The following is a 27,455-nucleotide window of genomic DNA, read 5'->3' as shown; positions in this document are numbered from 1 at the left end:
GAATGAAGAAACTGAGGCTCGAAGAGATTAAAGGACTTGCCCAAGGTCTTTCATGAAGTGTCAGAGCCAGAATTTGACCTCAGGTCCCCTGAGCTCTCTCCACTGTACCATGATAGGTTCTGGCATTTTGACTGGGTGGGAATTCCCTCCACCAACACAGATTGCAGCCCAGCTTATAGTCTTAGAGAGTTGTTGGCGCTTAGAAAAGTGCAGGGATCAGTCAGTGGTCACAGAACCAGGTGCTGAGGCAAGGTTTGAACCTGTCTTCCTTCCATTAAGTCCAGCATTCTATCCAATATACAACAATGCCTTTCCATTGATGATTAATTATCATAATATGGTGAAACCTCAACTCTCTGGAGTCCTTGGGGTATGAACTGTTTTGGACAGCTGGGTTTTCTGGTTGGCAGGCACAGTGCCCTGTTAGCACAAGTGTTTAAGTCTTCTCTTTCTGAGGGTGCAGATTACAACCCCCATCCCTGACTTCTCCTTGTGCGAAGTGTGGGCACCAGGAGAAACATAAAGACTCAATTCTGGAGGCAGCTCAGTTCCTTTCTGTTCAGTTATAGATCTAGTCCAATTTCTGTCTTGTGTGAAGCTAGCCAATTATAGAAATTAGAAGAAAACCTTATTGCATTGTTTGAACCTAGGTCTGCATGGCTGGGAAGGTGGGCCACCTTAACTAAGGACCTAGGTTATGTTGACCAGAAACCTAGTCAGATCTGAAGACTGATGCAAGTTTTCTCACAATTATACATCTCAGGGGGTGGCTAGGTGGCACAGTGAATAGAGCACTGGACCTGGAGTCAGGAGGACCTGAGTTCAAATCCGACCTCAGACACTTAACACAAAAACTAGCCGTGTGACCTTGGGCAAGTTGCTTAACCCCAATTGCCCTCCAAAAAGCAATAAATAAATAAATAAATGTGAACTATTAAAAAAAACCACAATTATACATCTCAACCAACCCATGTTTTACCTGAAAACTGGTCAATCAGCTACTGTTTCCTTCTTCCTTTGATTAAACAGACACTTGGAGGAGGGGAGTGGGACACCTTTTTTTCCTCCTGATTTCGGGAAATTGTACCTGTTCACTCTCTACCTCCCAACTCATAAAGCCCCTAGCCTTTCCTCCAGTTAGAAATCAGATTACCTAATCTTGTATCCTGGTTTATATCCGAGGCCTGGTCCCGATTTGCCATGCAATTGGTATGTATTGCTTAGTAACTCAACGTGCTTGGAAACTGGAAGCTTTTCCTCAGACATTTCATCTTTTGCCCACCACAGTTTTTGGTGAAGCCAGCCAGGTTGAGCGAACACTGTGCCCCTCAGGATGAGTCTTTCAGAAAAACCCCCTTTTCTCCATGGGATTTCTTAGTGGAAGGCTGCCCCCCAGAGTGTAGACATCCCCCTCCATTTCAGATTTCACCTGGCACACCATTCTGTGCAATGTTTACCTGGTCCTCCCACAGAGCCTTCAAAGAGGAGCTGTCAGATGTCCAGGAGGCCTTCCCTAAGCCATCAGCCCTTGCTCCCTGCTCTGGCTGTGTGTGGGACCCACCTGCTTCTTCTTCCCAATCACATCTTTCCCTGATGATGCTTTGTACAATGGAGGTCATCTACTCCATAGGTCATCCTTGGCATGATGCACCCTGCTTATACCTGCCATGTGTCTGTCTCTCACTGGCGTATGGGTCACCTGCAAGTTTGGGAGATTGTGGTATTTTATAAAGGAGAATAAAGTGAAAGAGCCAACAGGCTGTGAATGAGAGATAGAAGGTCTTTCCTTAATGACCTTTGGAGCATGGACTTTGTGACCTATCTTGTCATTAAATGACACTCCCCCCTCCCCTTACTGCTCTCGCCTCTCCTCTGAGGCTATCTACAGCTAGGCTGGGCAATGGATAGAATGACAAACCCAGAGCCAGGAAGACCTGAGTTCAAATCTGACCTCAGACACTTACTAGCTGTGTGACCTTGGGCAAATTCCTCAACCCCAGCTTGCCTCAGTTTCCTCATCTGTAAAATGGAGATAATAACAGCACCTAACCCAAATGGGACACTATTTGTAAAATGCACATAAATACTAGGTATCACATTATTGTTGCTATTGTCCCGTACATAACTTGTTTGTATGTATAGTTGTTTGTATACAGTCTCCCGCCTTAGCTCCCCAAGGGCAAGGACGGTACCTGGCATTAGTAGGTGCTTACTAAATGCTTACTGACCTTAATGAAATACTTTTGGGGCTTATTTTCTTAGTCTCAAATATGATTGACATAGGGGAAGCGATGGGACGGGGGAGAGACGCTGCAGCTGGTGATTTTCTCATCAGGTCATCAGGAAGGAGCAGTGGGAAAGGGCATGATGAAGGTGGGGCTTCGGGAGAGGAAGAATGTTCTGTACAACTCAAGTGCTCCATTTCACCCTGACACAATGATGTCCTCACCGACTCTCATGCACCATACTGATCTGAGCACAGACTACACCTCAAAGGAAGACGGGATCTCCTTGAAAGAGTCAATAATCGATACGATGAAAAACAACAGTGGTTGCAGGCTACACTCACGTCTTATGCGAGCCAGTTTTGGGGGGTTTGGCACCAACAAGTCACTTCCTCACTTCCCTGGCTTTTCTCATACTGTCTCTAGCCTGCCTGGAATATACCTCCTTCCTTCCTTTCTCATCCTTCAAAGCCACATCATAGTCATATCTACATTTTTTGTTTTTTATCTTTGAATATGTTGTTTCCTCCCAAAGAATGTAAGGTCCTTGAGGACAAGAACTTTCACTTCTATCTCTGTCTCCCCAGTGCCTAATATAGAGTGTGACACATAGTAGTAACTGAAGGGTATTTGTTGGTTGACAGGTCTAGGGAATGATGGGCCAATGAGAGATCATTCAAAGTACTCAAGAGAAATTTGAGGAGGGAAAGATCATTTTCAACTGGGGGTTGATCAGGAAAGAATATTAAGAGGTGGACAGGACCTCAAAGTCCCATCTTATCCAGAAGTTCCTAAACTTTTTTCTATCATGGCCCCACTGGGCAGTGAAGCTGACAGACTCCTCAGGACGAGGTTTTGAAATGACTGAAGGCAATGTTAAATTTCAGTCAGAGGTCAGTGAAAATGAAGGTGTAATTTTTTACCCTCCATGTTTTATAGATTCCCTGAAATCTATCCCTAGGCCCCACGGTGGGGTGATGACCCATGGGCCCTGTGGCCCCTAGAATCCTGGATTTAGACCAACCTGTAACTGAAATAAGACTTCCCTCTACAACACCCCTGACCAATGTCCATCCAGTGTCTCCAGTGATGAAAGGATTGGGGGCAGGAATGTGGTTTGGTTGCTGCGGAAACTTGAGCTAACAATTTTTACCATGTCAAGGTCCAGTTAAAGTGAGTCTCCAACAACATACAGAAATCTCCTGTTCTCACATCACACTTATCCCAGGGACAGGTTCATTCAAAACAAATTTGTTTGCTGCTCCACCCAATCTTGAGTATCAGTCTGTGAAGTAAGGCTGGAATTTATAAAGATTCTTCTTTCACAGGCCTTAACATCCAGGAAACAGCATTAGTCCCTCCCAAGTTACTTTCTCAAGCACAAAAGGAACAGTCTCTTTCTTTGGGGCTGAGCAACAGAGGTCTGTGGGGTTCAGGTTAGCTCCTCTGAGTATGAATCAACTCAGCTATCTCTGCGTTGGGAAGGCCAGCATTCAGTCTACTGCCCTGAAACTTTACTAGGTCATGGGCTAAGCCTATGGGAGATGCTTCTGGAATACTTAATGTGGGTATGAGAAAAGCACCAATAAAATATAGCCCAAGAAGAGAGGGGATAACTCAGAAATCCTATTCAGATGGATGAGGCCATTTCAGGGTTTTGTGGCAAGTTCATAAGACCATGGAGGTAGAGCTGGAAGGGACATCAGAGGCCACTGAGTCTAACCTCCCCATTTTACAGATGAGGACGTGGGGAGTCAAGAAATGAAGTGACTTAACCAAGGACACACAGCTAGGAAAAGGCAGAGACCTTCCTCTCATTCTTCTTCACTGCCAATGTGAGGGCAGGATTGGGGGGGGGGTTTGCAATGTTTCCAAGGCCATGTTTCTGTGAATGTCCCTGATTTCATCTGGCCCAGTGACTATCCAGTGACAGGGTTAGCCTACCTAGTGTAGGATGTCCCAGCTGCTTGCTCTGAGGCCCACTTTCACACAGTGTGGCTTGAGACAGACCACTCTAAGGAGTAGAAATCAGGAAGGGAGAAGAGGAGGGAACTCTTCCTAAGAATCCCTCAGGCCGAGTGCTAGGCTATAAGGCAAAGAGAGAAACAATGGCCCCAGAACTGACCTGCAGCCCACCACCAACCTGACCTTCATCATAGACACTCACTTATCCTTAGGGTTCATCTGATGGCTGGACTGTAAGGTTCAGAAGTCTGGTTAACAAAGAATCCAGTTTGGCTGGAAGAGAGAGGGGACCTAATACTAACATACAAGCTCATCTTTAATGTCATTTCCATTGATAAACCCTATCTGTTTCTTATGCTGAACTGTCTGACAGAGCCATGGATTTTGGTGGGAGAACTTTCTTTTCTGGGTCTTCTATGGCTGGGGCTTCAGGGGGGAGAGGGGGAAGGGGGCAGACCATTCCCACTCAGGATGGAGACAGGGTGGTGGCACTGGAACTTTCCCAACACTTCAGCCCATGCCTTGGTGGCTTCCAGGACAGATCCTCACCACAACCCAAAAAACAACCTTTGCATTATGGGAATGGACGACTGGTCATAGTCTCTCCTCTTTAGCCACAGCCAATCACAATTTCTTCAGTCTTTTGATAGGGACATTTCCCACAAAGAGGCAATTCAGTTTAGCAAACATTTATATGAAAAGAGCATTGAACTGGCTTCAGAGTTTGAAGCCTGTTGCTTCCCTTCAACCTGGTTGAGCCCGTCTGCAGAGACAGTTTTACTGGAGTGTGGCCACTGCGCATATTATAGCTCTTTGGAGCCACAGGTGAGAGTTGGGTGACAGGTGGATACCAAAGGTGGGCGAGCAGCCCTGGAAAGGGCTCAGCAAGTCCTCTCACTAGAGGCGCTAATCCTCCTGAACACCCTATACTCTTGTGTACATCATGATGGAGTGGAAATGGCTCAGGTCAGGAAGGAGGGAGACCCAGAGACCTCAGTACCCTCTTGGTCCTACCTGTGTGGGGTCCCAAGCTGGACCATAAAGTGGGGCTGAATCCTCTAATTTCCTCTTTAGCTCCAAAATTTTTCAATCCTTTGTATGTGACTCCTTGCTTTTCTCTCTATATTCTCACTGTCTAGCACAGTGCCTGACATATAGTAAGCACTTAATAAATGCTTGTTGTGTGGGAAAAATAATAATTCACCCTTCATTTGTCACCTATTCAGTGAGTAGCAACTATGTACAAGGAGCCATTTACAGAAGGTGCTGTGAGGTGTGGCTGCGAGTGTCAATAAGACACAGGAACATACAGCCTAGATGAGGGGGGAACCCAAACCACTGCATGCACAACATAGTAAGCCATCTAAGCATGGCATGAACAAAGGATGGCGGGGATCGAGGGATGACCACGCCCAGGGTGGGGCTGGACGGGAGCTACTTTATCTACAGATAGAGGATCTGGTACCTTATGCCCAACTCTGAAATGTCGGCTGGGTCTTGAAAAACAGATGGAATTTTGACTGGAAGATATGTGGCTTGGGGGGCAGCATCAGCAAGAAGGCACAGAGAGGAGGGAGCCTGTAGAGGAGGGACCTAAAAAACCCCTACAAAAAGCAGACAGGAACTAAAAAATCCTGGGTGTCTGGAACCTTCTAGTACAGCCGCAAACCACAAGCTATCTAGTACATTTTGATCACTCCTGACAGCATCATGAGCTCCAGGGGAGCTCAACTTACTAACCTTCTGATAGACCCAAGTCAACGTGAAAAGGCTTTAAAAAAGCTTGGTTTTAGCTTTAAAAAGCTTGCTTGCTTCTTTCCCTTCCTCCCTTCCTTCCTTCCTTCCTTCCTTCCTTCCTTCCTTCCTTCCTTCCTTCCTTCCTTCCTTCCTTCCTTCCTTCCTTCCTCCCTCCTTCCCTCTTCCTTCTTTAGCTTTAATAAGCTTTAAACTGCACTAAGACTTTTGGGACACCCTGTATTTCGTTTATTCTGTTTTGAAAGCAGAGAAATATATTTTGGTTTTAAAAGATTCCCTCCAGAAATAACTATAGAACATTTTTAAAAAGATTATATACTTAATGTGGTAAGATTCATTCATTGGATGAATTGGAAATTTCATTTAAGCAGAATCCAGTGAGTGAGCCGTTTTTAGAAGGATACTAGAGGGGAAAACTGACTCTGCTTCCTACTATTAAACGGATCTTTCAAAACTCCTCTTGTAAAACGATACTAGAGTCAGTATCTCATTGAGAGGCAGGTGTAACATTTCAAACATGACAATGGATAGAGAAAAAATTAAACCCACACTTCCCTAGAAGCTCTCTTGATAACAAAAGTACCATTAATTAGATCAGTATTTCCCTAGGCTATTATAATTAGAGGTAATACCAACTGAGGGAACTATCCAGTACTAAAACTCCCAGGGATGATGAGTTTAAGGACAAAATTGCAGCTTTTGAAAAGACATGAACATACATGCTAACTGAAATTGATCTCTGGATTATAGTTTGAGTATCATTCTCCAGAGAAGGAATTTCGAAAATTAGATTGAAAGAATTACTTAACAAATTGACTAATTTTTTTTTTCTAGACAGGGAATAGAAAATATAGGCATATAACCACATCCAGAGAAAGAACTATGGCATCTGGATGCAGATTGAAGCATACTACCTTTACTTGTTTTGTCATTTTTTGTTTTTTCTTTCTCATGGTTTTTCCCTTCTGTTCTGATTCTTCCACAACACTAATGTGGAAATATGCTTAGCATGACTGCATGTGTATAACCTATATCAGATTGTTTGATGTCGGGGAGAGGGAAGGGAAGGGAGGGAGGGAAAAAATTGGAACTTAAAAGTTTACAAAAATGAATATTGAAAACTATCTTTACATGTAATTGGAAAAAAATACTATGCGGGGGGAGAAAGAAATATAGGCATATGCCAATGAGCATCAATCAGTTTCATGGATACTTGGCATTGGTAAAATGATGCTACAGAGAGCAGTTAGCTGTATTGTCAAACTTGTGCCTCAAACAATCAATGAACTATCAATCAATAAACAATAAACAAATGTTTATTGACTGATGCCTCTCCAATTGACTTCAACATCCTGCATTAGTGATAGAAGTTGTTCTGGATGAGCTCTCTGAGTCCTTGAAATGCTAAGATTCTCTAATTCTGTAGGGACATATGCATCTGTCACTAAGCATATTATAAATTAAAAAGAAGAAACCCTGCCAGCTTCCTACAAAACCCAGAAAAGTCCTGTTACTTACAAGGGTGTCCTTTCCAAACAGACATTGACGTGAGCTTTGACTTTCAGGTGCTTTTGAATTTGAGAACTGCAGGCCTGTCGCAAAGTTCCCAGGTAGACCTCTCCAGGCACTATCTCTATAGGATATGGCTCAAATGCATCCAGTTCCTGTAGAGGGAGAAGGAAAGGGCTGACTTGTGGATGAACCATTGTTTTTATGTAGCTCTTTAGGACTGTGTGTAGGATCTGCACAGGCAGGTAAGTCTTGTTCCTGCAGTGTTTGTACCTGTCTTTCTTAAGGGAACACTCAAACCTGTCTGCAGTAGTTCAGACATATGGAAAGCCATACACCAGGCAATGGGAGTCATTCAGCTGCAGAGAATCAAGGAGGATGTGAAGGAGCGGGGTGATGCCCAAAGGTTTGCTTGCAGCACAATGGGAAAACTGTTGTTTATTTCCCCGTGCATCTCTCTGCTTGTTGCCTGGTGCTGGTACCAACCCTGCTTTTCCTCAGAATACTTCTTTTTACTCCTGGCCTCTCGACTTGGCAAACGGTATCCTGGTTACTGGCTAGCTTGTTGCATGACTGTGCTAACCTCTAGAAAGTTAGCTAGAGCTAACTTTCATAGGTAGAGCAGATTGTCAAAATTTCCATTGTAAGCATTTACACCTTGGAAATAGCAAAAAGTATAAACTGGGGTTTGATTTACTGCTTTGTTGATAGCCCAAACTTATGAAGTGATGAAGAGATTGAATGATGCAGATTAAATTTAAAAGTGTCATGCATATTTTTTTTCAGAGAGCTGGTTGTTAAACATTTACCAGCATGCTCCTGAATGCACAGGTATTTCTTGGCTTCAACTTTCTCTTGTTCCTTGGCTAGGAAGATTTCAACCTACATCAGAGATCTTTCTTGGCTTCAGACCACAATAGGTTGTATTTCTGATAGGAAAAAAGACTAAAGTTTTCAGCTTAGTTATGGTTCATTGTTCTACTTGGTTTCATTTCTTCCAGAAGTGTGAGGAATACTTTTTTTTAAGTCATTTTTAATTGTTGCTTTCTGTTTTTTATACCATCATAGTATCCCATGTATTCCTCACCCTTCTTTCCAAGAGCCATCACCTATGACAAATAGTGGAGTATGCTTTTTGTTTGTTTTTCTTAAGGAAAAAAAAAGTCAGCATATCTGATTGATACATCGAGAGTCTGAAAACATGTACCATGCATGACACCTGTGGACCTCCCACCTCTACCAAGGGGTAGCTTGGTGTCTTCTCATGTTTTTATTCGAATCCCACTTGGTCTTTTAAATTTTGTTACATTTACTTTTGATGTTTTGGTGCATCATTGTTCTTCCCATTCACATTGTTGTAGTTACTGTGAATATTGTTTTCTTGGCTCTGCTGACTTCACTTTGCATCAGTTCGTATAGCTCTTTCCATGTTTCTCTGTATTCATCATGTATTCATCACACATTATTTCTTACAGTATAATACTATTCCATTATAGTCAAGTACTACGATTTGTTTAGTTATCCCCCAATCAAAGGGCATCTACTTTGTTTCCAATTCCTAGCTATCACACAAAAAAATGCTGCCATAAATATTTTGGAATAGATGGGCATTTTTTTCTTATTGATGGCTTCCTTGGGGTAATAATAATGCTTCCTTGGCACAGTAATAAAGACACTGGTTTAAAGGATATGGATATTTTCATCCCTTTATTTGCCTAATTCCAAATTGCTTTCCAAAATGGTTGTGCCATTTCACAACTCTACCAACAATGTATTAGTGTGTCAATCTTCCCACAACACCTCCTCCCCAACATTGACTGTTGCCACTTTATCATTTTTGCCAGTTTGCAGGGTGTGAGGTAAAACCTCAATGTCATTTTGATTTGCATTTCTCTCATTATTAGAGATTTAGAGTATTTTTTTCATGCGGCTGTGAATCCTTTCTAGTTCTTTTGAGAACTATTTGTTCATATCCTTTGACCATTTATCTACTGGGGAATGGAAGGAATACTTCTAGGAGAAAAAGCATGTTAACAGTGGAATTCATGTGGGGCCAGTGAGAAAGGATAGTGTAGGGATCATAACAGGTGTTTTGAAATATCACTCATATTTTTTTTGTTACCTTCCTCCTTTGTTATCTGGTAAAACTAGTTTTTCCATGTAGATAAGAGAACAAAAGCCTCTTAAGACCAGAGGATTATAGATCTAGAGTCATCTTGTACAAACTCCCATTTCATAGATGAGGAAACTGAGGCCCAAAGGGGTTAAATGACTTGCCCAATGTTACAGATTCCCAAGATCGCCCCAGAACCTGTAACTTTGCAAATTCAGTGGTCTTCCACTGTACCTGACCCACTAGATCTGAGGGACCTGGGGACTCCAACTTCATGGGGGGATAGAAGAAAGCTGGTAGTAGCCACTGGTCAATCCCAATCACTAAATCTTTGGAAGTTTGTGACTCTGAAAAAGTTAAGAAAACTCCAGAGAGGATGGGTCTGGGACACAGCTGCAACCAAACTAATGGAACCATTTCTCTAGGTCAGCCAGCAGCAAGCTTAAGGGAGATAATCCCCAAGCAATGAGACACATGGTGCCTTCAGCAGCAGGGGGGAAGCAGAGCAGACTGACAGGGATGGGAGAAAAAACCAACACAGTCCTTGCAGCGCAGAGTGCAGGCCACACATGGGGGCTGCAGGAGAGTAACTGGTCACTCAAACCATGAACTGAAAACAAAGAGGAATAAAATGAGTCCCTGGTGACAGCAGATCAGACATCAGTCTGGATGCAGAGAATGTGAATGTTAAGAGGATGTCCTCTGGTGTGCCCATCCCTGTGTGGCCATCTGTGGGCATGGCCACAGGCTCCACCAATCACAAGAACAGCTTGGCATTGCTATGAGCAGCTTGGAGTTTGGGATGGGATCTAGCTAGGGAGGAGGTGAATGGCTGGTCATAGGCACAGCTGGTTGCCCCAGACAGAGGTCAAAGATCTGCCAATAGTATCACAAAGGATCTCAGGTCCTGCACATTTTTAGGATACGTGCCTCCTTCAGTGGGCATGAGGGCATGGAAATGTCCCTTAAACCAGTAAAGGGACTATTAGAATTGAATGCCATTTTAAAAGTTTGACAATATAGAAATAGACTCCCTAGAGGAGGTAACAAGACAGTTCAGTTCACAGAATAGAATCATAGAGCTGAAAGGAACCCTGGAGACCACCTGGGTCAAGAGACCCCCTCTGACAGCTTGGAGAAGCCTACAGACCATATCTTCTCAGAAAAATGTTTTTATATAATTGGAGGAAATGCTAAATTTCAGTTAGACATTAGTGAAAATAAAAATGCCATTTTTTTTCCCATCCAAGTCCACAGAACCTTTTAAATCTATTCATGAATCTTTTGGGAGGGGGTTTGTCAACCCAAGTTAAGAAATCTCAATCTAGGTCAGCCTTCTCCTTTTATGGACTCTTAGAAGGCCAGTGACTTGCTCAGGACATAGGGTATGGCTTCTAGTAAATGTGTATTAATGAATAAATGAATGGCCCAAAATGTGCGTGTGAAGGCAAGCTATCAAGCCATTTGGCTCAGCTTCTTTATCTGTAACAGAAGGGTATTGGGCTAGCCAGGCTAGGAGATTCCAACACACACATTCTCTGATTCTGCCTGCCTCAATCTCACAATATTCAGACCACTACAATACCCCAAAGTGGCCTGAGGCCACCAGCTCCAAAACCTACTGCAGAACTGCAGAAAAATCAAAGGCCTGCTCAACTCTAAAATATGAAGAATGTGGACATAGTGGACCACCCACTACTTATAGCAGTCTGAGCCTCATGGGGGCAGCTGGTTAAATCTAGAGATACCACTATCAACACATTGGCATTACAGAGCTCTTGGCCCTCCATGGGGACAGCTCTGCTAGCAAGCTTCAGCTTAGCAATACCAGTTACATTTGTCTAATACTCTGATGGATCTTGAATTTCATTAGAGCACATGCTCCCTCTACCTACAAGAGGTTACAAGCCCTCCAAACCTCCTCCTCCTGGGTGATTGTGGTTTGCAGGAGAAGAACCTTTGAGGCCATCAAGTCCAACCCCCTTGTTCTATAGATGAGGAATGAAGGCCCAGAGAATGTGCATGACTCAGTCAAGGTCATGCAGGACCTAAATAGCAGAGCCAAGATTTGAATTCAGGCCCTCTGACTCTGAAGCCTTTACCTTTGCTTCATACCTCACTGCTCCCACAGTTTATATGCAACATGTTAAAGACCTTCCTCCAGCTTTTAGGATATGTTGTGATTATCATTTGGCCTATCCACCTGCTATCTCTCACTGAAGTAAATGTATCCTAAGAATATGTTATAATTCTCTAAGATCCTAAGGAAGATATAGCTATGGAGATAATGTTCAGCAATCTGAATACTGACATCAAGCAAGGGGAAAAATGGAAACATATAGTCATCTAAGGGAAATGCTTTGAATAGAGTCAAAATAAAAGGAGTCCTTGATGACTGAGATTTTTCAGATGCTCCTGTTTGCAGATGACTAATTGACTGCATTGTCAGAGAATATCACAAAGTCTCTTTGGTGAAACTGACACAATGGCAAAAGAGCTTAGTTCAGTCATCCACACTTGTAAAACAAAGTGGATGCAAAATGAATGCATCAAGTAAGTCTACTGTGTGTGTGTATACATACACACATATGCATATGCGTATGTGTGTGTATGTGTATACCTTAGGTTCTACATATGAATGATGCTCTGGGGTAGGTACTGGACCAGTTATTTGACTGGTGTAGGGTGCCCCCAAAGAGGAACTTCCTCTATCAATGCAGGCAGGCTCCTTCTCTGGAACTTCATCTTAGGGAGTTGCCCAGAAGAGGCCAAGTGACTTGCCCATTTATGTGTCAGAGTGGGATATGAACCCAGGTCTTCCTGGCTCCAAGATCAGGGTGGGCTAAGCACTAAACAGGAAGAAGAGACTAGTCTGGGTCACATTTGGGAAATTGTACAACATATTCCTTAATCTGTTTTTTTCCCTTGGCAAAACAGTTTTATTTTCCTATCTAACTACTTGAGCAGAAATTGAGAGACTTTGCCCTCATTGTATCTTATGCTCATTTACCCTTAATAACACTGGATGGAGAAATAACAATGCTCACTACAGAAAAAGGCAAAAAATTATTGAGTTCCTTGTTGAGATTCACAGGGCAGGTGGTTGTGTTCCCAGATTACCAATCTTGATAGCCAAGGGTGGATACTCACAGTCTTTAGAATTAATTAGAATAAAGTCACTGAGAATGTATTAACGCATGCTTAGTTCTCCATTAGAGTCCTTCTCTGATGCCACATCATGATAACAAAGTGTCCTTGTGTTCTTTTTTTTAAACTAAATTTTATGTTTATTTTTAGTTTACATCATTCACTTCCACAAGACCTTGAGCTACAAATTTTCTCCCCATCTTCCTCCCACCCCAAAACAGCGATCCCACCACACACCCCCTCCCCCAATCTGCTCTCTCCTATATCCTTCCCCATCCCCCCTCTGACTTTCCAGCAGGGCAAGATGGATCTCCATGCCCCAGTGCCTGTACATCTCACTTCCAGATTCTTTCCCTTCCTCCCTCGTCACACACCATTACTGGAAAGATAGGCAATTCAATATAGGCTGTACACATGTAGGTATGCAAAACATTTCCATATATTGTGAAAGACTGACTATATTTCCCTCCATCCTATCCCACCCCTGTCACTTCTTCTATTCTCTACTTTGACCCTGTCCCTTTCCAAAAGTGTGTGCTTCTAACTTCCCTCCCCCCCAACCTGCCCTCCCTTCCATCATCCCCCCTCTTATCCCCTTTCTCCCTACTCTCCTGTAGGGTGGGATACCCTATTTAGTGTGTATGTCATTCCCTCCCTAAGCCAAATTCAATGAGAGTAAGGTTGACCCATTCCCTTTTGCCTTCCTGTTCTTCCCCCCCATTGTAACAGTTTTCCCTTACCTCTTCTATATGACATAATTTACCCCATTCTGTCTCTCCCCATCTTCTCTCATTATATTCCTCTCTCACCTCTCAATTTCACCTTTTAAATATCATCCCTTCTTATTAAATTGGTCCTGTGCCCTCTGTCTATGTATACCTGTACACATATATACACACTCACATATGTATTCATATGCCCATTCATATGCCCATATACCCTCCTATATAGACATATATATGTATGTATACATACACACACACACATATATATACATATACATTTATATTCCCTTCAACTATCCTCATACTGAGAAAAGTTTCTTAAGTTAACAATTATCATTTTTCCATGTAGGAATGTAAATAGTTCAACTTTGATAAGTTCTTTATGATTTCTTTTCCCTGTTTACCTTCTCATGCTTCTCTTGCTTCTTGTATTTGAATGTCAAATTTTCTATTCAACTCTGGTTTTTTTCATCAAGAATGCTCTAAAGTCCTCTATTTCATTGAATGACCATATTTTCCCCTGCAACATGATACTCAGTTTTGCTGGGTAGGTGGTTCTTGGTTTTAATCCTAGCTCCTTTGATCTCTGGAATATCATATTCCAAGCCCTTCGATCCCTCAGTGTAGAAGCTGCCAGGTTCTGTGTTATCCTGATTGTGTTTTCACAATATTCAAATTGTTTCTTCTTGGCTACTTGTAATATTTGCTCCTTGATCTGGGAACTCTGTAACCTGGCTATAATATTCCTAAGAGTTTTCTTTTTGGGATCTTTTTCAAGAGGTGATAGGTGGATTCTTTCAACCTCTATTTTGCCCTCTGCTTCTAAAACATCAGGGCAATTTTCCTTGAATTTCTTGAAGGATGATTTCTAGGTTCTTTTTTTGATCATGGCTTTCAGGTAGTCCAATAATTTTAAAATGATCTCTCCTGCGCTATTTTCCAGGTCAGTGGTTTTTCCAACGAGATATTTCACATTACCTTCTATTTTTTCATTTGTTTGGATCTGTTTAATAGTATCTTGATTTCTCATAAAGTCACTAGTTTCCATTTGCTCCAATCTAATTCTGAAGGAATGATTCTCTTCAGTGAGCTTTTGAGATTCTTTTTCCATCAGGCGAATTCAGGTTTTTAAGGCATTCTTCTCCTCATTGGCTTTTTGAGCCTCTTTTGCCATTTGACTTAGTCTATTTTTGAAGGTGTTATTTTCTTCAGTTAGGTTGCTAACTCTCTTTTCATGATTTTCTTGTATCATTCTCATTTCTCATCCCAATTTTTCCTCCCCTTCTCTTATTTGGTTTTCAAAATCCTCCTCTATGGCCTGTAACCAATTCTCATTTTTCTTGGAAGCTTTTGGTGCAGGAGTTCTGACTTTGTTGTCTTTCTGCTATTCCATGCTTTGATGCTTTTTGTCCCCAAAAAAGGAATCCAAAGTTGGATTGCTGTGCTTGCTTTGCTTCCTCATGTTGCCACTCAATTACTTGACTTTTGAGCTTTTTGCCACAGTAGATCTCTGATTCCAGAGAGGAGAGCTTTGTCCCAAATCACTGGGGTTTTTGCAGCTGCCGAAGCTATTAGTTGGCTGCCCTCTTTGAAGCCTCCACACACTCTGGCTCACTGGTCACACACCCCAGAACCTCCACCGTGGACAGCAATCCAGATCCAAGCAGGTTAAAGCAAGAGTGATTGCCCCTCAGAATGGTTGCTTGGACCCCCTAAAATTTGTAGGCCAGGAGCTCTGAAGCAGGCACACAGCTGTGGCCCCTGTGCCTCAGCCACTGCTCCCTCTGGGGGCAGAGGCTGGACTGTTCCCAAAGTCTACACTGACCTCTCACTTTGTCTTTGCCCTATGGGTTGATAATTCTGGAAACCACCACAGCTGCTGGTGATCTATTCTCCTGACATCCCCCTAACCGAGGCTGGTCCGGCCACCCTGAGGCTAAAACCAAGGGCTCATGTAGGACTGGGCTCTGCTCCCACTGGGCTGTGAATAACCCTTTCTGTCCACCTGCCAAGCTGTCTTCAGTGGGAGGTTTATTTCTGTCACTTTGTGGGTTCTGTGGTCCTAAAGTTTGTATAGAGTCATTTTTATAGGTATTTGAGGTGGTTATGGGGGGAGCACAGGGAATTTTCCTGCTTCTATGCTACCATCTTGGCTCTCCCCTCCCCCCTTAATCTGTTTTTTTTTTTTTTACAAATTTAATAGCTAACAACAAAACAATCTAGCAACCTGCCAAAATATGGAATAAAATCTTACCTAAAATCCATTTAACTCAGTAGAGCCAAATGAATGAAGAAACAACAAACAGGCAACAAGTTATTTTGTTTTCTGCCCCTTCCAGGTTTGGTTACATTATGTGCTTTATTTTGATCTGTCTTTGCTATTCATTGCTTCGTGTGGATCTTCCAATATTTCCTTGTTGATAATTTTTATGGTCTCATAGTCCATTACATTAATGTACTACAATTAATTCAGCCATTTTCTAATCAGCAGAGACGTAGGTTATAGGTTGTCCCCATTCAGGAGGTTATTTTCACAGTCTTGTAGTTCAGAAAATCCCAGCTTTTGGTAGCCCTGTCTTTCTTTGGCAGGCCCAAGGGTGGCCATGCTCCCCTTCCTTCGACTGGTGCCTCCTCCCTTTTCTGAATTCCATCTCCCATACAAGCTTACTGTTTGATACCTCTACCCATGACACAAACAGACACAGATTAGGGAAACCTGATACTCTCTGGCATCCCTGAGCTGCCCTAAGACATGGATGGCAAAAGACCCAGATGTCCCATGTGTCAATGTGGTGAGAAGTTGGTGTCGCTATTAGCCAAATCCTGGCACCAGTCCCTTGAGGGACCACTGGCCATGCCCTGCTCATGTTCTTTCTCTGCCCTACCTGTTCCTGCTGTGGGAATCTCAGAGGCTCTGCCCTATGTGTGGATCTGTCAACTGCTGCTCCAGCTTAGGGTTGGATGAAGGCTTGTTGACCCTTCTTCCCCCTCTATTTTCAGCCTCAAGTGCCTTCTTTTAAGCCCCATAGTCATAAATACACCAAATACATACATACGTACATACACACCACATACGTACACACATACATATGTATACACACCACATACGTACATATATACACATGTATGTACGTACATGCAGACACATACATACATATGCACACATACACTAATACAAAAGGGAGTAAATGAATAAATGGAGACAAAAGGGTGGATAGACAGATGTTCAGTGGCTCCTGGAGGAGGAGCCAGCCATTCCCACCAACTGCCAAACAACTGCCGCTCACAGGTCAGGTAAGCCAGTGGGAGGGAACATGGGCCAGGCAAGCCACACCATTCCCACCAGGACTGCTATCTCCCTCGGACCTTAGCAGAGATAGCCCAAGAGCCTTGGGAAGAGCCAAGCGTGTAGCCCAGTGCTCTCAGCCATTATCCTTTAAAACAGCCCCTGTGGCGCTGCAGCCTGGGCCTACTAGGGCTACGTCCACAGCCTCTGAGGACCTAGAGGGGGAATGTCTTACCACCAAAGGCCTTGGCTCTGCCCAGTGATTCAGTATTAGAAAATGCTAGGATTTTGCCAGGGGACAAGACCTTGAGAGAGTCCTGACCATCAGCTTTGCTGTTGCACCCTAAGAATCACGGGACTTCTCCCTGGGGCTTGCAGCTGAAGCTTGTGTGTCGCCTCCTCCATCAGAAGGTGACCTCCTGCTGAGCAGGGAGTGTCCCTGCTATATCTTCCCTAGTGCTTGTATCCCAGTGCTCTGGTATGTTTATTCATAAAGGGTCTACGGTTGTCAGTACGGGCTGGTTCATTTCAGTCATCTGAGAGGCCCCTGCTGTAGACCCTTCCCCTTCAGACCAATAGGTCTGAAAATTTTTGTACAGATAGCTCCTTTTTGGTTTGTTTGTTTTTATGGCAGCTTTAGGATGAAGTGGTAACAGTAATTTTCACTGGTCCCAAGTTATCACTACTGAAAAAGCCTCTCTAATAACTATTCTCAGAATGATGTGTGTCAGATAACTCCAGTTAGGGAACACGATGGCCTGAGGTGAGTGGCCCAGGGAAGGGATAAATGTTGGATCCCAGGATCTCTAGCCATGCCACATAAGTACTATGTGATCTTGGCCAAGCCGCTCTTTCCTCTGAGCCTCCTCTGAGGGCTTGTTTATAAAAATCTCGTTTTGTTCTCAATCTTGGGATTCTCTGACTTGGGTTCTAGTCCTGTCTCATTCTACTCTGTAAAATGACCAAGTCCCTAGAGTCTTTATAGATTTAGAGATGGAAGGGACTTGAGGCTATCTAATCTGGCCCCACACTTTATAGGGTAGGAAGCCCAGAAGTAAGGCTGTGCAGACGACAAAACTGGGATTTAAGCCTGAGTCTGTTGACATCAGACACTAAACCTCTGATTCTAAGAAGCAGGTTATTTTATGGGGAAGCTCCCCCTCTTCCCACCTTACCTGAGGCATTGAGAAAATCTTCTGAGTCCTGAAGAAATGATAGGAAGCTGAGAAACGCTCATAGCCCCCATTCAGGATGTAGACAGGGTGGCGAGTGTACTCCGCCAAGACCTTGGCGCCCTCTATGGCAGCCCCCATCTTAACGTTGTCTAAATGAACAAAGACCCAAAGCAAGAATCAATCCTACTTCTTGTCTTTTCTGACTTTACCCTATTCTTATACATGTTGTTAACAGGTGAACACAAGGCCTAATCTATGAAGGCTGAGCATACGGTCCAAATGGCTAATAGCAAGCAAAATGCAAATCCAAGCAATTCTGGGCTGCTACCTCATATCAGGCAGACTGGTAAAGAAGAAAGAAGGGGCTGCAGGAAAACCAGGCTCACTGGTGCCCTTGTGGTGGTGTGGTGAAAGCAGTTTGGACTGTGCCCCCAAATTACTGATTGTGCCTACACACAATCCTTTGACCCAGTTACTAACAGGCCTGTTTCCAGAGGCACTTGATGGTAGCAAGCGGGGGGAGCACTGGGCCTGGAGTGAGGAAGAACTGGGTTCAGATCTGGTCTCAGACACTCACTGTCCAGCCCTAGGCAAATCATGAACTTCTGCCTGCCTCAGTTTCATCCCAAAGTTGTTATGAGCATTAAATACAATAATATTTGTAAAGTGCACTGCAAAACTTCTCAAAGCACTACATAAATGCTAACTATACTTATTAACCTAAAGAGATCAAAGAAAGAGGAAAAGGACCTATATTGAACAGAAATCTTTCTAGCAACATTTTCTATAGCAGCTCCAAAACTGGAAACTAGGGGGTGCCCTCCGAATCCGGAAAGACAAGACTAATAATGGCATATGAATGCAATGGAATATTACTGTGCCCTAAGAAAGTATGAAATGGGCAAAGCTGGAGCAAACTGGGAGACTCCTATGAGCTGAGGCAAAGCAAGGTGAGCAGAACCAGGAGAATGATTTCCAGGACAGCATTTTCAAGACAAAGCACTTTGCAAAGAACTCTGCTTGATGCAGTGAGAAGCCAGGAGTGCTTCTCCTCTCCCCCCTGCCCCGCCCCCCCGCCTCCCCTCCCCCCCTGCCTCTGTCAGAGACTGGAGGACAAGACAGGCGTCAATGTGGGGATCTGCTTCATGGGGCCGTGCACACTTGTTCTGAGGATTGTTACTGGGCTTCCTCTTATTCTTCAATTGGCATGCACATGTGTGATAAGAAATGGCTGTGAAAGTACACAGACAAGTTTTAGAATAGCTAGCTGTGTCATCACTGTTAAAAAGACCAAGCACACATACATGATTTAGTGTCACAATCAGTCTGACCCATTCTTAACGATGTGTGTGATTACTATTAGACCAAGGGAGAAAGGAACAAGCATCAATTATAGATCTTCATGATACACCACTCTGTGCTGGCTTCCTGCTAAGCACTTTACAAACATTATTTATCCCCACAACAGCTCTGTGTGGTGTTATTAGCCCCATTTTACAGTTAAGGAAACTGAAGTAAGAAGAGGTCAAGTGACTTGCCTGGGGTCCCACAGCTATGAAGGATTTGAACTCGGCTCTTCCTACCTCCATCTACCGTGCCTCCTAACCAGGTTCAGGAGAACCTGGCCAAGAATTTGACAAAATAACCACAGTTAGCATTTCTTTTATTCATTCACAATTTCTGGGGTCAGAGGGCAGCACTGAAGTGAAAATATTCAGACCATATTCTATCTTTGGGTACTAATCTGCTAGAAATGATTTCATTTCATTTTATTTAAGCCAGTCTCTAGCTTAAATGTCATTTAAATGACTTCTGGCTTGCAGAGATTTCAAAAGGCAGTTTCCCAGTGCCCACCCAACACATCTCCACCTCAAAATAATTTTAGATAACATTTATAGAAATCTTTTTTTTTTTTGTTTTTTTTTGGGGGGGAATTTGGGGTAAATGACTTGCCCAAAGTCACACAGCGAGTTTTTTGTGTGTGTGTGTGTGTGTGTGTGTGTGTGTGTGTGTGTGTGTGTGTGTGTGAAGTGTCTGAGGCCAGATTTGAACTCAGGTCCTCCTGACTCCAGGGCCAGTGCTCTATTCACTGAGCCACCTAGCCACCCCTATTTATAGAAATCTTAAGGAAGAAAACCAGGACAGTAACAATACAGTTCTGGGTTAACATTCAGAATGATTGAGCAACCAAGTCACCAGGAGGAGTCAAGAGGGGCCTTCCTGAGATCTTTATCAGAATCTATCCTGAACAGAAGTACCTGATGGAGAGGATGCCTCCCCTTCAATGGAAGTGAACACTACCTTGGGGTGGGTCCTCCAGGGCTGGGGAAGGCAAAGATTCTTATCACCCTTAATCTATTTCCCTAAGAAAACCCTTGGCTTTTGCTCTTGCTTACTTTCTAAAAGTGAAAATCTGGGGAAATACTATTGCTTAACATTTCTAAAGAAACTATGAAAGTGGTCCCCTGCCTTACTCCACCGGGGACATGTGTCAAAATGTCATCTATAATGTTGGAGGACTGAATGGCTCTGTGCTTCCCTACATGTGTAAGCCACAAACTGTGTACTCAGACAGCCATCCTCTATCCAGATGCCATAACCTTCAAATCAGGAAAGGAAACCTCAGGGGCAGGGGGTGGGGGTGGTGTGTGCCCCAGCAGCACTGGCCAGGGGGTCACAGGCAGAGATGAGAGCCCCAATCAGTATTGCTGGGCAGACTCAGGCCTTGTAGATGCTGCTAACTTTTACAACAGATTCCCTGATTTCCTTGACCAGTGCTGAGGCTACAGCATGAACTGTGAGTTGGTGAAAGTCTGTTTGACTGCTTTGGTCTGGAGACCAAGACTGCCAAAGGTTTTCAATGCTGTCATACTGAGGAATTCATGAGGAAGGTGGCCATGGGAGCGTGGGCAAGGGGACGGATTTGAGAGATACTGTGGAAATAGATTCAATCAGATTTGGCAACTGATTGTCTAGGGGAGGTCTGGAAGAGGTGAGAATCAAGGGAGACTAGCAAGGTGGTGGTGCCCTCAACAGACACAGAGAAGTTTGGTGGAGGAGTCAGATGTTTTTCAGTCGTGTCCAACTCTTTGTGACCCCATTTGGGGTTTTCTTGGCAGAGATACTGGAGTGATTTGCCATTTTCCTTCTCCAGCTCACTTTACAGATGAGGAAACTGAGGCAAACAGGGTTAAGGAACTTACCCAAGGTCACCCAGCTAGTGTCTAAGGCTGGGGATACAGGACTGAAAATCAAGAGAGGGAGAACTGGGAGTAGTAGTCTGGAAGAAATGAGGCTTAGATCAACATTTTTCTACATTTTAACCTTAACGCTAATTCTTACCACAGTAAGCTACAAATGGATATATGACCTAGACATCCAAGGTCATGTCACAAAAAAAGAAGAGAATGGGAGGAGATTCCCTGCATAACTACGGATAACAGAAGAATTTTTAGCCAAACAAAGGATCACAGGACATAAAATAGATAGTTTTGATTATACAAAGTAGAAAAGGTTTTGTACAGTTAGAAGGGAAATAATTCACTAGGTTAAAAAATATCTTTGCAGCCAATTTCTTTGATAAAGATCAATTATCCAAAAACATAAGGAACTGATATAAATGTCAAAAGAACAAAAGTCATTAAGTGGTCAAAGGATACAAAGAGTTTTCAGCCAGATTTCAGGAAGAAATCCAAACTATCAAAACCGCCCCCCCCACACACATAAAAATGCTTCAAATCTCTTCTAATAAGAGAAATGCAAATGAAGACAACTCAGGTTCTACTTTATACTTCTCTGTTGGTAAAGAGAACAAAAACAGACAATGGCAGCAGGAGAGGTCATGGGAAGACATGACTGCTGGTGGACTGTGAACTGGTCCAGTCACTCTGGAAGGCAATCTGGAACACTGCCCAAGTGTTATGGCACTCAACTCCGAGTACCTGTGACCCAGGAATACCACAATGGAGCAGACAGCCCAAAGAGATCAAATTAAAAGGGAAAGGACCTCGATGTACGAAAATGCTGATAGTGATACTTTTATTATAGCAGAAATAAATAAGCTGGGTACCCATCAATTTGGGGATTGGCTAAATAAAATTTGGTATATTAATGTATAGGAATATTATTGTTTTATATGAAATGATGGAAGGCAAAAAGAAATCTGGGAAGACTTATAAACACTGGTGTAGAGTAAAGGGAGCAGAACCAGGAGAACAATTTATTGTAAAGACAATTTTTGAAAGAGGTAAGAACTCTGGTCAATGAAATAAGCAATCGTATCTTTGGAAGGATGATGAAAATCACACGTCCTACTTGGTGGTGGTGAGGTGATGCATTATAGATGCAGACACTGCTATTGCAACGTCAATCTGTTTTCTTTGATTATACTTTCAGTACAAACGAGGGAATTTATTTGGGGAGGTAGAAAAAGTTGTCTGGAGAATTGGGGGGGGTGTAGTAATATAAAAAAGAGAAGATCTGAGTAAAGAAAGTAGTGTCACTGAAACCTTAAAAAAATGCAGAGGAGAAGGGGCTGGAGGTCAGAGGGGACATGGACAAACAGGACAATGTCGTTACTACCACAAGTTATATGCAGTAGATATGTGGTTTCATGCACAATATTCTGGCCTTTGGGTGTGGAAGCACTCATATTTAATGATCATTTTCCTGTTCATAATAAAGAGAATTTAATTTTTTAAATGAGTGGAAGGAATCTGAGAGGCCATAATTAAATCTCCTGATTTAATAGTAAGGAACTCGAAACAGAGAAGTTAAATGACTTAGGATCATAGAGTCATAGGGCTAGGGCCAGCAGGGACCCTGGAAACCATCTGGGCCAATGTTCTTACTTTACAGATGAGGAGACCGAGGCCTAGGACAAGGCTTAGGACGAGGGTGGGAAGCCTGTGGCCCTCTAGGTCCTCAGGTGTGGCCTTTGGACTGAGTCCAGGTTTTACAGAACAAATCCTTTTATGAAGGCCTGGAGGCCACAGGCTTCCACCCCATGATGAAGCTCTGAGGTGCCATCTTAGCCCAGTCCTCAGGCTCCAGAGCCCCCACTGAAGGCTGCCTTCTCCGAGGAGAGTCATGGAGACAGAGGGAACTGAAGCTGCTCCAGGGCCTCCGATGCTGAGAAGACACAGGGATTTCCCAGCCCTGGTTTTTTCTTCGGACTCCCACCTCCTCCTCTCAGCCCCAGATGCCAACAAGGGAGCTGCACAGACATACCTTCTTCATCGTCCTCAGAGGTCTCAATATTGTCTTGTGCCTGTAGTTCAAAATTCACCTCCAAGGAGTTCGTTGTCCCATCATACACGATGCAGTATTTCACACACTCCAGATCCATCGACTCTGGAATAACATAATCACCTCCTTTCTAACAAAACAACAAGAGAACAGGGTGAGTGGGTGTGATAGTAATGGAATATAAAGTTCCCCCTGTATTGGCTTGGTTTTCAAATTGATTGTGTTAAAACCCAAAGCTTGTTAATCCCACCTGTGGGTTGGACTTGTTGATGTGAAAAGAAAGTCTTGAACTGGGAGGAGCTGGTGATGTAGATTTGGAGAGACACAAGAGAGAGGCAGAAGAACTTTTTGGAAGCAGCACCTCATGGAGGCAGAGAGAGAGAGACTGAGAGAATTGCTGGGGGCCACTTTGAATTGCCCTGGACTTTTGAGACCTGCCTCCTGAGCTGCCAAGGACTGAGGAGACATGGCTGTTTTGCTGGTACTTTGTCTGTCTGTTTTGATGTTCTTTTGCCAGATTTGTCCACTGGTGAAAGACAGTCCTGTTGAAGAAGTCCTGGAACCTGGCTGTTGGCTAAGAGCTCCTGAGACTGTCCTGCAGACAGAGTGAATACTGTCCACTGGTGAAGGACAGTGCTGTTGTTGCAGGGATCTGGGAACCTTTCTGTTGGTTCAGAAGCCCTGAAGAAGGATTTTCTTGTTGTATGTTTACAGAAATCCTGGGAGAGGGTTTTGCTAATGTTTTCAAGGGTTCTAGGACTGTTCTACAGACAGAGGATGAATTAATGAAGGGACTGGCAATGTATCTTGTGGCCTTGCTAAGCCTTGTCTCCCCAGGAACTAAGATTGCTGAGAACTTGCCTCGTGTCAAGATGAAGAAAAGACCTCCATTTGGGTATTAAGTGCTGTGCTTAAACTTGATGTAACTCTGGGATAGATTCAATTGTGATCCAGGGGTGGGGAACTTTTGACCTTTTTGTGTTCTATGGCTGAACAAATGAAAGTACTTTACTTATGTTTGGAAACTAATCTCCATTTGAGAAGAGGGGCTTTGTGGTGGACTAAATGAAGGTACAGTCTAGGGGTGGAGTAGTATTTAGAACAGGGACTTTGTAATTGATTGAATGAATGGAAGGTCCTGGGGTGGGGTAGCACTTGGAGATTATTTAATCACACTTAGTAAATGCTGTATTTTGAATGATGTCATGTTTTGACCTTCTCTGTTCTTGGTTTGCCACTGAATAAAATGGAGAGCACCTATGCTGGTATTCTGAACCTTGGGAAGTTGCCTTTCCTTGGCATTACATTACAGTGGGCTAACATTGTGAAGTCCTGGGCAGGAGCCAACCATGCTGTGGACCTCCCCTGGGTGGGAAGCATTCACAGACTGTCCAGAATGTTTGGGGAAGCCTCAATCAATGGTGTCGCAAGAGAAGCAGTGAATTTAGGGAAGGCTCATGGCATTCATCATAGGACCTACAACTGAAAGAAACTTGAGCGATTATCCAGTCTAACTCCCCAACCAATGAAGAAATCACCTCTAACAACATACCTGGTGGCTGGTTGTTATTGTCTTGCTCAAACACTTTTGGTGTCAAAGAACTCACTGCCTTAGAAGGCATTTTCACTTTCCAATAGCTCTAATTGTTAGAAAATTCTTCTCTGAAGCCAAGTCTCCTGTAACTTCCCCTGAGCGGTCCTAGACTAAGGTGGATCCCTCCGCCATTACGGCTTCCCTAAGCCTTCTGGGTAATTTCTTCATACAAAAATCTCACAGTCTGTCATGTATTTAATAAACGCTGATGATGGATAAGAAGGAGCTCAGTGAAGACGAATGAGATTTGTCTTGGTTGGATGTCAAAAGGAAGTAGATTCTAAAGAAGAGATTCCCCTAGAAAAACAGGTGGAGGTTGGCAGAGCTGTTCTCCCACCTTTTAATTCCTCGCTTGCACATAGTGGGGGGGAGCTATTCACTAGAGTAACTGCTGGAGCTCTGTCAATGATGGGCGCACTGCCCTCTCCTCCTGGGAGGTGACTGGTCTTGCTGTTGCTATTCAGTCCTTCAGTTATGGCTGCCTCCTCATGACTTCATGAACCTCTCCATGGGGGTTTTTGACAAAGGTACTTCCTTCTGCAGTGTGCCCCCATTTTACAGATGAGGAACTGAGGCAAACAGAAGAAAAGTGACTTGCCCAGGGTCACACTGCTAGTAAGTGTCTGACTCCAGGCCTAGTGCTCTACCCGGTGCCACAACTCGCCCTCTGTGAATGGGAGAAAAGGTGCCCGAGCTCTCTCTAGCTCTGACTCTTTCTGTTTCTCTTCCCTTCCACAAGCTGGGCCGCCATCATTGGCCCTGCTCTCAAATGCTCCCTCTACCCCCACACTGGGAATGCTATGGATGGGTCAGGGGGTGAGCAGAGGAAGAGAGAGGCGCGAGGGCGGACTCTCATGTCCAATTTCAAGAAAGGCTAGGGAGGAAAACACACCTGATTAAGGCGTCAAACAGCTAGTGCAGACACTTTTAGACCACATGGTTTCTTTCTCCAACTCTACTTTGAAAAAGGTCATTGACAAGCTTTGTTCCCGCACATCACACAGCCCCAGTGTGCTCTGACCTGAATATCTCTCCATGTTCCATCAACCAACAAGCATTTGCTATGTGTCAGGTGCTGGGGATAAAAAGACAAAAATGAAACAGCCTCTCTACTCATGGAGCTGAACTTTAATTGGGGGAAACAACCCCTATATCCATGCTTTTGCGTCCATAAATGTGTATACATACATACACACATGCGTGTGTGTGCATGCATGTACATATGTGTACACACACGGGGGTCTGCAGCCATGTTCTGGGCCAACTCTCCCGAGAGGCACTCACAGGCTGGGTCCCGCTGTATTCAGAGTTCTAGGGGTAACCCTGTGGGCTGGACTTCCAACATCATCATGGAGGAGGCACCGGCATGGGGACGTCCTCTAGTACAGAGATGACTCACAGGGTCCGGCACCAGACAGCCTTCCTGGAGGCCACACCTGGCATGCCTCTCTCCCTTGGGCATATGCCTCTCCACATCCACCTGTCCTTGGGATTTCTCTGCTCTCAGAGGGATGAGCTGCTAATTGGGCCAGCGACAAGGCCATGTGTAGAGAGGACAGAGGAGAGACTTCCCAAGAGTGATTCTCAGGGCACCACCTAGCTGCCCTGATAGAGGACTGGCCTTGGAGTCGGGAGGACCTGAATTAAAATCCAGCCTCAGATACTTTTTTTTTCCTGCTTTTTGGAGGTGGGGGGGAAGGCTAGGCAATTGGGGTTAAGTGACTTGCCCAAGGTCACATGGCTAGTTTTTGTGTTGAGTGTCCGAGGTCAGATTTGAACTCAGGTCCTCCTACTCCAGGGCCGGTGCTCTATTCACTGTGACACCTAGCCACCCCAACAGCCTCAGATACTTGACACTTACTAGCTATGTGACCCTGGGCAAGTCACTTAACCCCAACTGCCTCCAAAAAAAAAAAAAAAGGAATGATTCTCTTGCAGGGGTCTGATTCTTCTACTTCTTGTTCCAACTCTGGAAGTAGCAATCCTGCCCCTCTGGCTCAGCCGCCTGCTGAAACAGCTCCAGAGACTTCAAATCCCTTCTTGACCCAATTCATACTTAAACTCATCTGGCTCACACGTGAAAAAAAAACTTCATCTGGTTAACTACATTCTGTGATTGCATTAGCTGAGCTGAAGGGTGGGGGGTGAAATCACAAGTCCTTCCCCTTAAAAACAAAAATGAAAGCGTCCCAGCCCTCAAGGATGTTACATGCTATTGGTGATGATGGCATGGACATATATGAGCGTATACAAAAAAATATGTATAATAAACAAGAGGCCTGAAACAGGCGAATAAAACAGCGTTAAACAAGCAAGCACTGACATTTGGCTAGTAGTTGTATTTGGTCTTTGGTCCTGGCTTTGTTTTGTTCATTCTGATCAATTCTGATTTGATTTTTTTTTTACTCTTTTAAAAAATTTTTATTATTTTAATTTTTTTTCCAAATGCTTTATTAACTTCTGGTTTACATCATTCGTCTCTGCCAGATTTTGAGTTAGAAATTTTCTCCCCATTTTTCCCCTACCCACTGCCCCAAAATAGAGGTCCCACAGGATATCCCCTCCTCCAATCTGCCCTCTCCCATATCTTCTCCCCTACCCCTTTAGACTTTTCCAGTAGGGCATGGTGGATCTCTATGCCCCAGTGCCTGTATATATTATTTCCCAATTACATGTAAAATAGTATTAATAATAGTGCATATATATATATTTTT

General features: G+C 43.8%; 1 protein-coding gene across 2 annotated transcripts in view; it reads right to left on the bottom strand.

Moving 5' to 3' along the window:
• The window catches only part of STYXL1 (serine/threonine/tyrosine interacting like 1), a 70,574-nt gene that overhangs the window by 34,098 nt on the left and 9,021 nt on the right, over positions 1–27,455 (bottom strand). For both annotated transcript variants that reach the window (XM_069089457.1, XM_069089459.1), the window contains exons 4-6: positions 23,130–23,277; positions 17,901–18,049; positions 7,464–7,609 (exon numbers count right to left, since the gene is read on the bottom strand). In XM_069089457.1, the coding sequence (XP_068945558.1) occupies positions 7,464–7,609; positions 17,901–18,049; positions 23,130–23,277 (443 nt within the window). The remainder of the gene's footprint in view (positions 1–7,463; positions 7,610–17,900; positions 18,050–23,129; positions 23,278–27,455) is intronic.

Source organism: Petaurus breviceps, unplaced genomic scaffold, assembly GCF_028583685.1.
Source record: "Petaurus breviceps papuanus isolate PSGF00001 unplaced genomic scaffold, PetGlider_PUasm1.0 186, whole genome shotgun sequence".
Classification (NCBI taxonomy): Eukaryota; Metazoa; Chordata; class Mammalia; order Diprotodontia; family Petauridae; genus Petaurus; species Petaurus breviceps.
Note: the sequence above shows the minus strand (reverse complement) of the source record. Positions and strands in the feature narration are given on the sequence as shown.